The sequence below is a fragment of the Dipteris shenzhenensis genome, chromosome 6, assembly GCF_047967505.1.
Source record: "Dipteris shenzhenensis isolate YYH24624 ecotype China chromosome 6, Dip_SZ_1.0, whole genome shotgun sequence".
Lineage (NCBI taxonomy): Eukaryota > Viridiplantae > Streptophyta > Polypodiopsida > Gleicheniales > Dipteridaceae > Dipteris > Dipteris shenzhenensis.
The window spans coordinates 39360798-39373846 of NC_141601.1; the positions used below are offsets into that span (position 1 = coordinate 39360798).

Genomic DNA, 13049 nt, shown 5'->3' on the forward strand with positions numbered 1-13049 from the left:
TATTTAAAGCATGGTCAAGGTCTTCGGTGTTGGCTTTAATGACTAAATGGTTGATAGGCCAATGTGCATATTCATGTCGAGGACTGTTGGATGACCAATGTGTCTAGGGCAAAAGAAATGACAAGAATATTAATTGTGAAGTCTTAGAGGACATGAAAAGGAAAATGCACATATGCATGACAAGTAGCAAGCAAAAAAATTGGAAAGTAAGCCATGTAAGGGTTTGGGGGCGATGTGATGAGCTGTCTATCTAATGAATTGCATAGATTATGGGATGCAAGAAAGTCCGTCGCACAGATTGGGAGGAAAAAAATTCTCAAACATGCGTGAGTTAGCGTACGTTTGCCGTTTCAAGTCTCAGCAAACAGCAAAAGAAATGGCTGTTACATTTTTGAATTGGAGCTAAGATAGACGGCAAATGGGTAGAAAAACGTAAGGTCTCATTGCTGAAGAGTGGATTGGACTGGTTTGGTCAATATTGGGAACTCTACGTTTTCATTTTCTGCGAGTGAATTCGTGTGTTAGGACTCTTGGAAGGCTTTACCCAGCCTTATTTTGGAACGTCTAATAGTAAAGGGTCTCCAAAAAGTTGCCACACACTTGAGTGTGTGCTATCTGACAAAGTGCATTTGGGCATTGAATTTGCAATAACTACTAGGTGCAGGTTGAGCGCATAGGAGGAGTTTTAGAGTTGAACAGCTGGCATCTATGCGCTTCGTTTGGGCATATCTACATTGAAGGCATCATGCATTGTTTGACGGTTTGGGTGTTTGTATGTGCGAAAGAGATTTATAGGGTTCATGACATTATAGCAAGAGGCAAAGCTCGTTAAACTGAATATCTCCAGTGGTGTTTTCAGAAATGAATTTCATTATTGGGTTGCAAATTGGACCAGATAGCTGTTTTTACAGTTTGTTTTGACTTCACGTTGTTAGCTGGTTACAGTTTCGAGTTCAGAGTTTTGAAGGTGGTATATGTTTTATGTGTACTCAAAGCCCAAGATTGAAAAGATAGTCTGAACAAATATACATACAGCGCGCGCGTGTGTGTGTGAGAGAGAGAGAGACTCTGCTGGTAGATGGAAATCTCCTGGTTGGGATGGTCTCACGGTTGAATTCTTCTTGGCATATTGGGATCTCCTCAAATCTCCTTTGCTGCAAATGATAAATAGTGCTTGGCACAATCAATACATGCCGGATTCTTGGAAGAAAGGGCTTGTAAAACTTCTGCCCAAGAAGCCAATCTGTGAATCATTGGTTGATTGGAGGCCTATCACTTTGATGCCTGTTATTTATAAGATCATCACCAAAATGGTCGTTGATCGTATCAAAGAATACTTGCATGAGGGCCTTCATCCGGCACAATATGGTTTTATTCCTCGCAGGCACATAACCGACAATATTGTAAATTCCTATATTGGGATTGAGTATGACAAATATACTGAACAGGATGTTCTCTTGTTGCAAGTAGATATTGCAAAGGCTTTTGACACCATCCAATGGGATTTTATAGCTCACACCATGCGAGCTTTGGGCTTTAGTCAGAAATTACAGCATATCATCTTTTGGCTCTACATTGACAACAAAGCTGCATGCATCTTGTTGGGGGATACCTCTGAAGCTTGGACGCTCCGTTGCTTAGTTCGCTAGGGCTGTCCTCTTAGTGCTATTTTATATGCTAGACCCACGCATCCTATGCTTCAATATATTGATCATTTGGTGGTGGCTGACATGTTACATGGCTTGCATGTTCCTAGAAGTCGTCCTTTAGTTGCTCAGGCCTATGCAGATGATTCATTTTTTGCGCCATAGAATACTGAAACTTCCCTTATGCAGGCTCTTTCATTATATCGCCTGGCTGCTGGCCTTCATGTCAATTTCCAGAAATCTCACTTGTTGCCTTTGCATCCGAAGGATTGGCATAGTCTGATATGGCTGGGGGAAATTGTCCCGCCTAATCAGTTGGTATGCCATCTTGGTTATCCTTTGGGTTGGTCAATTGCTCGTTGTCAACAGATTGACTGGGTTTTTGTCAAATTAAGAAAAAAGTTGGAATATTGGAAGTTAGTGACTTGGCCTTTGCATGTCCGGCTTAGAATTGTTCAGTCTATTTAGTGGCTATATTCAATTTTATCTGCCATTGATCTTTTTTATTAAAGGAGATATTACATCCTTTATGTCCGCCATCATGGAATTTTTTTGGCGTTCAAAGCTTGGCAGGAAAAGTTTGCGCTTGCTTCTAGTACAACGGTTATGTTTGCCAAATTGCATGGGGGGTTGAATATTCTAGGGGCATCTAGGAGTGGAGAAGACATATGAGATTGTAAAACATGACCTAGTTTCACCAAAGATGGAAAAGCATTTTCATGAATATGTAACACAAATGTTTCTCGTGTCTGTAAAATAGAGCAGGCAAAGCCATTTGGCCTCTTACAACCTTTGGAAATACCATCAGATAGATGGGAGAGCATTTCCATGGGTTTCATACCTTTTGTCAAGAACGTAAGAAGGATATGATAATGATCGACCAACTCACCAAGATGCCCCGCAAGGTTAGGATCCTTGCCAGTCTTCCTGCTTTCAGTTTCAATCTCTTTGCTTAATATCCGAGTTGCTCCACTTCCCTGGCCTTTATCTAAGACTTTGGATGGCTTACGGGGTTTTAATTTCTCTACACTTCCACTTCTGTAGCCTTCCCTTTGCCTGCGAAGTGGTGGACTATTGTTTTGATGTCTTTAATTCTCATTAATGTTATATCCCTTTCTTATTAATTTGACTTTGTACTTACGGGTATATTTCTACAATAAGCACGTTTATATACACCACCTTTCCAAGAGAATTGGTCATCCATGAAGGGTGTATTTCAACACCACCAAGGAGAGTAACATATTATATCTCCATGGATTACCAAGATCCATAATATTAGATAGAGATATGAGATTTATGAGTTATTCTTGGGCTGCAATATTTGATGCATTGAAACTCTTGAGGATATGTTGAGAGTATATGTTTCATTAAGGCAAAGTACATGGAACAAGTGGTTGCCATTACTTGAGTTTGCTTATAATAATAGGAAGCATTTGTCCACAAGGATGGGTCATTTTGAGTTAAATTATGGGTTTAGATCAACTAATCCAACTACGGTTGGGATTTTTGAGAAAGTGCCTAGTGCTGTGGGTTGTGTAATCTAGATGTAGGAGATGCTAGCATTGGCTAAAAGAAAACATCCATGGACAGAGCTAAGACTTAATGGATGAAAATAGAACTTCTAGAGAATTTGATGGAGGAGAGTTTTTCTTAGGATTCCTTCACAGACTAAGTCCTGATATGGGGAGCCGTAGTTAAAAAGAAGAGGCAAGGTAGCCTATAGGTTAGAGTTACCACATGCTTGCAAGGTGCATCCATTATTTCCGGTTTCGTTATTGAAAAGATGTTTTGAACATATCGATTTATTAATTGTTGAAGGTATTCTTATGTTACAAGACATAGGGGAGAATGTTGAATGCAAATGGGCAAAATTCCTAGACTGGCGAGAAATGCAAGTTTGAAATGGAAGGTACCTTTGACACTGGTTGCATGGTGTGACTTTCATCATTTGAGCATTCCTCGGAATCTGTTTACCAGATTCACGCTGATGTATGACGCCAGAAGGAATGTTACATTCCAGTCGCAATCAGCATGACCTTTGCTTGAGAGACCCAAAAAAACATATATAAAGGTAAAAGTGGGATTCGTTGTAACTGTGCTTATTGTAACTATGGTCAAGGATTTCACTATCAAGGTCTTTGGTGTTGGGTTTGGAGATGACTAGATGGCTTAATGGGCTTAAGTGCATATTAATGTCAGGAATATTGGATCAGTCATTTGCCTAGGGGCAAAGATACGACTAGTATCAATTGTGAAATCCTAGAGGATATGAAAAGGAAAATGCACATATGTATGACAAACAGCAAGCAAACCACTTTTGCAGTGAAGCATCTAGGAATTTTGGGGTGACATGATGAGCTGTCCATATAATGAGTTGAATGGATTTTGGGATCCAAGAATGTCCTTGATGCAGTCTGGGATGAAAAAATAATCTCAAACACATGACTTGATCGTAAGTCTCTGCATAACACAACTCGCAAAATCAACTGACAGTTTCTAGTCGCAGCGAACGGCAAAAGAATTGGCTGTTACAACTGATGAGGTCATAAGATTTGCTTTGCTTACTGGGGCTCCTTTGCCCTTGATTTGAGCTAATGTACTGCTGTTCTTGTATTATGATTTTTTGAATGTTTGGTTTTTCCCCCATTTCTCAAAGTGTTGTTCTTGTCACTTTTCTTATAATAATATTATCCAGTGGATGGTGCTATGCATGAGTATCAGCGAACAAACTTATTTCTAGTAACTTGTTAACATTAGTTTTGATCTGCTAACTACTTATCTGCAGCTATCAGGGGTTATGCATTGGGTTTTCTAGCTGGAGCAGCAGAGAGGGTAAGATTTCTCATGGGCACACCTGGAATGGTCGCCCTGGATCTAGAATCACCACTTCAACAACTACTTGCATCTGTGGCAGACTTCCTGGAGAACCTCCCAAAATTTCATAATGAGAAGGAGCTAAGTGAGGACATCAATCTATCTGTAAGTAGTCTGATTATCATCGTTCCTTTTCTTTTGGACCGTATGGCTTTCTGTTTGTCCTGTCTTGAAATTTGTGTGTAGCTTCTAGTGTCATGGGCATGCTCTTGGAAGGGAAATGTTAAAGCTTGAATGCTATATTCAATAAATTGGAGATAATGAAAGCTCTATGGTTTGGATGTACACCTTTCATTTTGTTTCAGGGGATTTAAAAAGGATTGGATTTTGTTTCAACAAACTGGAGATTATGAAAGTTTTTATCGTATACCTTTCATTTTGTTCCAGGGATTTAGAAAGGATTGGATTTCCTTATTGATGCTTGTGTCATCCTCACGATCAACAATTAATGTGAGGCATTTGGAGAAAGCAACAATGTCTACTGGCAAAGAAAGCATCATTTCAGAGGGGAATATGGCTTATTTGTGGTCTAGGTATGGCGTGAGATTTTTAACTTGTTTGTTGTATCTTTGAGTGATTAGTGCAATTTGAAAGCTTTCTAATTATCGATGTCTGGCATTGTTTCTTTGAAATGAAACAGGCCTCAAGCTATGACAAAAGGCTCACCTTTAAATCTGCAAACTGACTTTCTGAATGATAGACAATGTAGACTCTAATGTAATGCATGAAGTGTAGCAAGATTTTGAACATTAAAGCTCAGAGTTGTCTAAAGAACCTAATGCAGAGGACAGGATTGTGTGGGCAGAAAGAACTCTGTATATTTACTGGGAGAGTCTATAAAAGGAAGTTCTCTTTCCCTTCCGCCTTTCAACCTGTCCCCCTCCGCATAAGTCAGTTTTGTCTGAAACCCGAAGGAAATATATAGTGTGGAAAAACACAATGAACTCTGCCCAACAAGAGTGAACAAGTCAAAATACCACTGTTGGTGCGATTCCACTGTAAAGCTGTTTAGGACTTGAGTATTTTTTAAAACCAAGAAAAGCCGTGTTTAGTGTTGCCTCATGTGTAAACCATAAGAAGATGTCAATATGTACAACCTTAGAAACCTGAGAATCTAACTCCATATGTGTTTGTAAGGTATCCAATCATATTTATGGCATCATTGTATCCCCTGCAGTTTATCAGGTTATTGGCATTTCTTTCTTTGCAGAAGTGTGGATGACATAGAAGGTCAGCTGTCACAGCATGCATCTCTGAAAATACTTTACTTTTATCGTCAACATCTTACAACAGTAAGTATTCTCGTTGACACTCTGAATTCTTTATCCTCGTTTCATTCTGAGTTAAATCCATTTTTACTTTATGTCCAATTTATTGCTAAATTTTGTGTTATGGATTGGAAATATGTATGGATGAAGGTTTTTAGGCACACAATGTTTGGTCCAGAAGGACGACCCCAGCATTGCTGTGCATGGCTTGGTGTTGCCATCAGCTTTCCAGACAATGCCAATACGAGTGCACCTGAAGAGGTATTGTTTTAAATCTTCATTTGAGAAATTTTATTTGACACAGGCTCTCTGATGCTTGTTTTCGTTCATGGATTTTAGCAACCAATGCTAGCTCGCGACACAGTATCATTTGTAGAGTCTGTTCTTGAATCTATCATGGGCGGCTTTGAAGGTCTTATAAACATTTTAGACTCTGAAGGAGGCTTTGGTTCGCTGGAATACAAGGTACATAACAAAATGATATTTTCAAATCATGTTTGTTGCAAGCAAACTCAGTTTATGTTTATGTTTGCTTTTCCTTTATTCGAGGTTCTATTGAACATGCCATGGTTTCCTTAAGTATATTTCTGATGTGGTTGCAAAATTGAGATTTTTGAATGATGATTCTGTTCATGTTTGTTGCAAGCACATGTTTGCTTTTATTTTATTGCAAGGAATGTATTGAACATGCCACGTTTCCATGTACTTTCGATGTGGTATGCATTTCAAGAACTCGTCTTGTGTTATTATATACTAAAGGCTGCCCCATGGTTGAAAGCCTAGTGCATTTAGAGCGACGAATTGGAAGTCTCCACACAACAAAGTCTGGTCTAGAGCAGGACTTGTATTTCAGAACTGTAGATAGCTTCAAGTAGAAATCTTATTGGAATTTTTGTTGCTGGGGTTGTTAAGGCTCTAGTGATGCTTACTCCCCCTCCGCTGCTTCACTGTGTTTTCAGTGTCTGTGTAGAAAAAGAGAGAGAGAGAGAGAGAGAGAGAGAGAGAGAGAGTAGTGTGTAACAGATTGAGTGTGTGTGTGCGCGCGTGTGTGTGACGCCCGTTTTGTGTCCGTACGCTCTGTCAGAAAATTCGGATTTTTTTTTTCGTGCTGTCAAAAATCCGTACGATTTTGTTCGTACAACCAGGGAAAATCCGTACAGTCGAAAAAAATCCGTATAGTTTTGTTGACAAAAAATTCAAAAAAAAAGTAAAAAATAAAATCTGTACGATTTTGTCCATACAGCAAGGAAAAGTTCGTACAGTTTTGTCCGTATGGTTTTGTACTTGCTGTGCTTTCCTCCTTGTAAAGCGTTGCTGCTTCCAAGCCTTTTCCTTAACTCGAATGGTGGATTATTCTTATGAGAAAACCTTTCACAAAGACAAGTCGGTTTCCAACAAGAAATAAAAAGAGGTGATGGATTCATATGATTCCCTTCATGACTCTACTGAGACTCAACTTGTTTATGAGGTAATGCATGAAGGGTTTGAAGACACCCGCAAAGGTTGGAAAGATCCATTTCCCACCAATGGCATTATGGTGGAAGTGGATGATATATTTGATCGAGTTAAGGAGTATGCAAAGCATGCCATTATAATTTTCTTCTCAGGACGGATGTCTGCTGCAGCAGATGTTGGGAATTGGTTGACTCGAACCCTAGGTGGTTGTTATGTCAAAAAAGTTTATTATGCAGCGAGGGGCTTTGTTGAGATCATCATGGCTGATGAGGAACACCGTCAGGTTTTGCTGGAGCACTCTCCTCTCTTCTATGGCCAGCAGATGGTCCATGTCCTGCCCTGGTCTCCCACTTAGGATTATCAAGCATTGATTCGACATCGTTGCCCTGTTTGGGTAGAAGTTGTGGATTTTCCTTAATGGTTGTCTTCTCTTCTACCTAAAATTGCAGCTTCCCTCGGTAAGGTGGTATGTCTACCACGACCCAATGGAAATTCGAATTGCTTCTGCATTTTGTGAGATACGGATCATCCCACTCCAGCTTCATATTCGGTTAGTGTGAATAATGTTTCCATGGGGAGTGCCTTTTACAAGATTAAGTGGGGGCTACTTGCAGGTGCTTGCCCTGAATGCAAGCAATTTGGGTACATGGCTTCACAATGCCCTTCCCGAGCTCCACGGATGCCAGTGCAAGCTGAAATGGTTCAGCCTTTGAATAAGAATGCAAATGCCTCTTCTATGGTAAAAAACAAAGGGGTCAAACAAATTTTCTCTGTTGAAGACAAAGGCAAAGCCCTGGTTGTCTCAAATGGTAATGCTTCTTTTCTTGTGTCTTTGCCCTTTCCACCTCAGGGGAAGGGGGAAAAAATTTCGACTGATGGATGACAAACTCCTCGCAAAGTGATCTCCCCCAGGCAACCTTTCCTTCTCGGACTTGGAGTGGTGCATCCTCTCATGGGAAAACACCTGCTGAAAACTCTGGTGTTGGCTTGACCTGGGCTGCTGTGACTGCAAATCGGATCTTGTTTCTTGAAGAAGTTGCTGCACTTTTATCCTCTCCTCAGGTTGATGCTTCATCCTAGGGCAGAGGCCCATACATTGAGGTGGAAATGCAGACGTAGACAACCCAAGAAAAAAAACCAAAAATAACAACTTTACAAATAAAATGGGGTGTTTTTCAAATATACATGCAGTGGAGGTAGAGAAGAGCTCTTCCACTTTATCATCAAGCGAAGAGGTAATTCACTATGGACCTGTCCTAGGAGCTATAAAGGAGGAGGAAATATCAGATGATGAAGGTATAAGTCACCAACCTATTGTTACACCATCGGAAAATCCATTGTTGCGATGGCTAAGGTAGCTCTATGACCATGATAACCAGATGCCTATGTCTCTTGAGCAGCATGCAGATGGACCAAGGCCGTCTCACAAAATCGAGGAGCAAAGGACGGCTTCTGCTCACATAGTCAATATGGCCTTGATGGCTGAGATTTTTGCAGAAGTAAAGGAGCGTGCAAGTTTGGAGAAAGCACTTGCAAAACGAGATTGGAAAAATGCTATGCAAGTATGACAGCATCATGAAGAATGAAACTTCAGAGCTGGTAGATCGACCACCCAACAGAAGGGTTATTGGCACCAAGTGGGTTTGGAAGGTAAAGTACAAGGCCGATGGGACTTTGGAAAAGTACAAAGCCAGATTGTTGCACAAGGTTTTTTGCAGGTTGAAGGGTTTGATTTTCAGGAATCTTTCACTCCGACTGCCAGAATGACCATTATTCGCACAGTACTATCGGTGGCTGCTCATAAAAAGTGGCCAATTTATCAAACGGATGTTAAATCAACATTCTTGAATGGTGACCTTAAGGAGGAGGTGTATCTGGCTCAGGCACCTAGGTTTGAGGCCCCCCATTCTGAGAACAAGGTATGTAAGCTGAAGAAGGCTCTGTACGGGGCTGAAACAGGCCCCAAGAGCATGGTACTAATAGACAGACAAATTCTTTCATAAATTAAACTTCAAAAGATATGCCTCAGATGCTAACTTGTATGTGTACAGGAAAGGTGGAAAATCTGCTATTATTGTTCTATATGTGGATGATCTCCTTATTACAGGTGACTATGAAGACATGATCCAGCAGACTAGAAAGGCGTTGAGCACAGAGTTTGAGATGACAGACTTAGGCTTGATGCACTACTATTTGGGGATTGAAGTCCTAGCAAGAGCCAGGCAAGATCTTCATCTCTCAGCAGAAATATGCAAGGGAGATCTTGAAGGCATTTGGTATGTCCGAGTGCAAGGAGATAGCTACACCTATGGAGGTAAATGTGATATGTCTATGGAGGATTCCTCACCACCAGCAGACATCAGGAGGTACAGGAATTTGGTCGGCAGTCTCATTTATCTGTGCAAAACCAAACCGGACATCAGTTTTGCTGTTGGCGTTTTGAGTAGGTTCTCTAATAAGCCCCGGGAGAATCATTAGAATGTAGGGATGCAGTCTCAACTATTTGAAGGGCACTCTTGATTATGGCATCACCTATGGTACGGGCACTTCCTTGGCTGGTCATTGTGACTCAGATTGGGCTGGAGATGATGATTCTACGAAATCAGTTTCTAGATATTGTTTCTCTTTAGGTTCAGGTATCTTCTCTTGGATTAGTAAGAAACAATCAACAGTGGCATTGTCTTCTACCGAAGCTGAGTACAAGGCAGCATGTTTTGCTGCTTGTAAAGCAGTGTGGCTGAGGAGGATCTTATGGCACATGGGAGTGCAAGAGGATGAGGCAACTGTGCTGAGGTGTGACAATCAAGGTTGCATGGCCATTGCTAAAAATCCAATGTTTCATGCGCGCATCGTGATAGAGCTTTGATCTGGGCTGCCATCATGCATACTTATCCATGGCGACAACATGCCTTCATTTGTGGTGACTTTAATAATGCCCCTCAATCGGGTGATAGCACCTCAGGCCACACTCATATGTTGGCTTTTGAAACGCAGGCATGCTCTGATTTTTTGCTTCAATTGCGCCTGGTTGATCTCTGGAAGGAATTACAGCCTATGCTTCCGGGCTATACCTTTCAGCATAATGCTCAATCCTCTTATCGGGCATGCTTGGACACATGGTATTAGGTTGATTCACAGCATTGTGATGCCTTTACTTGTCAAATTGGGTTGATCATGCTTTCACACATTCGGATCATGCTTCTCTTTGGTTGAGGCTTTCCTTACATGAATTTTCCACTGACAGATTGCCTTGCTGAAGGCTTTTGCTGATTAATAATAGTTATCTGGAGCATGTTGACTTTAAAGCCTTGGCCTCTGATGCTATTCAGCCTCTCTCTCGTCAAATACACATTGGTTTGGATTATGCCTGGTGGGCTTTTGTTACTCGGATGCAAGCAGTTATTCGAGATTATGGCAAATCCTATATGCAAGCCACAAGGGAGATTGTCCAAACTTACTTGTCAGAGTTTGAGTGAGCTTGCTCATCTTCGCCCTTTGTCTTCAGAGGAAAGCATGCTCTTATGTCAGGCTCAATTCTCTCTTAATCCAATGATCGCAGAAAGCTTGCTAAATGGAAACCCGATCGGGCTTTTCTAGATAAAGGCTGCTCTTCCAAGCAATTTTTTAAGAGTTTACACTATAAAAGACAGGCTGCCGATGGTTCTTGGTCAACATCTCGTTTAGAGCTTGCTGATTTATGTGTGCATCACTTCTCCACTCATTTTGGGCATGTGGATACTCTTCCTCCTCGGGTCGTATCTGCATGTCAACTTCTTTTGCAGAATATTCATCCAATTCTGTCTGATGCTCAGGATTTGGAACTTGAACATCCCTTCACTGAAAGGGAATTGTCTGATGCACTGAGATCCTGTGACAGATGGAAATCTCCAGTATGGAATGGTCTCACTGTTGAATTCTTTCTTGCATTCTGGGATCTTCTTAAATTCACCTTGCTGCAAATAGTAAATATAGCATGGTGAAATCAGCATGTGAAATCAGCATATGCTTGTGCCATGGAAAAAGGGTCTTCTCAAGCTGATTCCAAAGAAGCAGCTATGTGATTCACTTGGTGATTGGAGGCCAATCACGCTCATGCCAATCATTTACAAGATCATTGCTAAAATGGTGGTTGATCGGATTAAAGGTTATTTGCATGATGGGTTGCATCCCTCCCAATATGGCTTTGTTCCACGTCGCCATATGACAGATAACATTGCCAATGCTTATATTGGGATTGAATATGCCAAATACACGTAGCATGATGTTCTACTCTTGTAGGTAGATATTGCAAAAGCCCTTGACACAGTTCAATGGGATTTCATCTCGCAAACTATGCGAGCTTTGGGGTTTGGACAAAAAATGCAGCAGGTTATTTATTGGCTTTACAGAGATAGCAATGCGGCTTGCATTCTTTCTGGGGATATCTGTGATGAGTGGACTCTTCGTTGTTCGGTCCGCCAGGGATGCCCTCTCAGTGCTTTACTGTATGCCATTGCTACAATATATTGATCATCTTGTGGCTACAGGATCACTTCATGGCTTGGAATTGGATGCTAATTGCAGCATGGTTGCTCAAGCTTATGTTGATGATTCTTTCTTTACTCTGAAGAATACGCCCCATGATCTTCATGTTAATTTTCAGAAGTCTAAGTCGCTCCCTTTCCATTCCAAAGACTGGCATAGTCTATTATGGCCCGAGGATATCATTCCACCCGCTCAGTTTGTTCGTCATCTTGGTTACCCTTTGGGGTGGGAACTCACTCGCCGACAATAAACTGATTGGGTTTTGGCTAAGTTTCGGAAAAAGCTTGAGTATTGGAGACTAGCAACATGGCCTTTGCACGTTCGTCTTCGAATAGTGCAGTCCATCCTTGTGGCATATATTCAATTTTACTTGCCATTGATCATGTTCACTAAGGCAGATCTTACATCTTTCTTGTCTATCTTTATGCAAATCTTATGGCGATCCAAACATGGCAGAAAAAGTCTCAGGTTGCTTTCGATGCATCACATTTGTTCTCCCAAGATGCATGGTGGATTGAACATCACGGATATTCATGTGCATATTCTTGCCCACATGGGAAAAATGTTGCTGCAAGTTCAGCAAGGTGATCAGCCTTGGGCTCTTATGATTAGGACTCTGGTCACTCATATCAGTATTTCTGCGTTTGGTCATTAGCAACTCGATTAATGGGATTTCTTTTTTGGCTGCACTGATGGCACTTTGCCTGGCTGCCCTTTTGTCTCCCGCTTGCTTCTTGACTGGAAGCATGTTCTTTCTCATCTGGAATGGAATGGACGCCAATCTTTTCTTGGAAATTCTTTGAGAGCTGAAAGCATTCACTGGTCAAAAGTCTTTTAGCCTCCCTTGGCTTTACATGAACCTCAACGTTCCTACTTTGTCTCGTTTAAAGGCATCATCTCGGTTGCTGATGTTATAGATGATGTTGGTACTGTGCTCCCCTTTTCTCTAGCAGCCACTACATATGGATTGGGCTCTCATTATCGTCCTTTGTGGCGACAAATTACTTCTATGCTTTCGCCTTTTGTTCCGATTCCTCCTTTGGAACTTGATTGGCTGGAAGATTGGACTTTGACTTCTCCAGGGTCCTCTTCTCGTCCTTTGAGGCTATCTCAGATTAGTGTACCTGCATTGTATAAAATCCTTTTGCCTCAACCTTGGGTTTTAGAGAGAGGTGATTCTGTTTGGCGAATGCATCGCCCAACCAAGTGGTGGAGGAAAAGGTTACAACAACATTGGGCCTATAAAGTACCGCTTCGGCGACAGGTTTTCTTTTGGCGAGTT

The 13049-nt window shown here is 41.3% G+C and overlaps 1 protein-coding gene across 2 annotated transcripts in view; it reads left to right on the forward strand.

The window, feature by feature from the left end:
* GRL (transcription activator) overlaps positions 1–13049 on the forward strand; it is a 142228-nt gene that overhangs the window by 104566 nt on the left and 24613 nt on the right. For both annotated transcript variants that reach the window (XM_087375549.1, XM_087375550.1), the window contains exons 15-19: positions 4432–4625; positions 4908–5053; positions 5731–5812; positions 5939–6049; positions 6128–6253. In XM_087375549.1, the coding sequence (XP_087231675.1) occupies positions 4432–4625; positions 4908–5053; positions 5731–5812; positions 5939–6049; positions 6128–6253 (659 nt within the window). The remainder of the gene's footprint in view (positions 1–4431; positions 4626–4907; positions 5054–5730; positions 5813–5938; positions 6050–6127; positions 6254–13049) is intronic.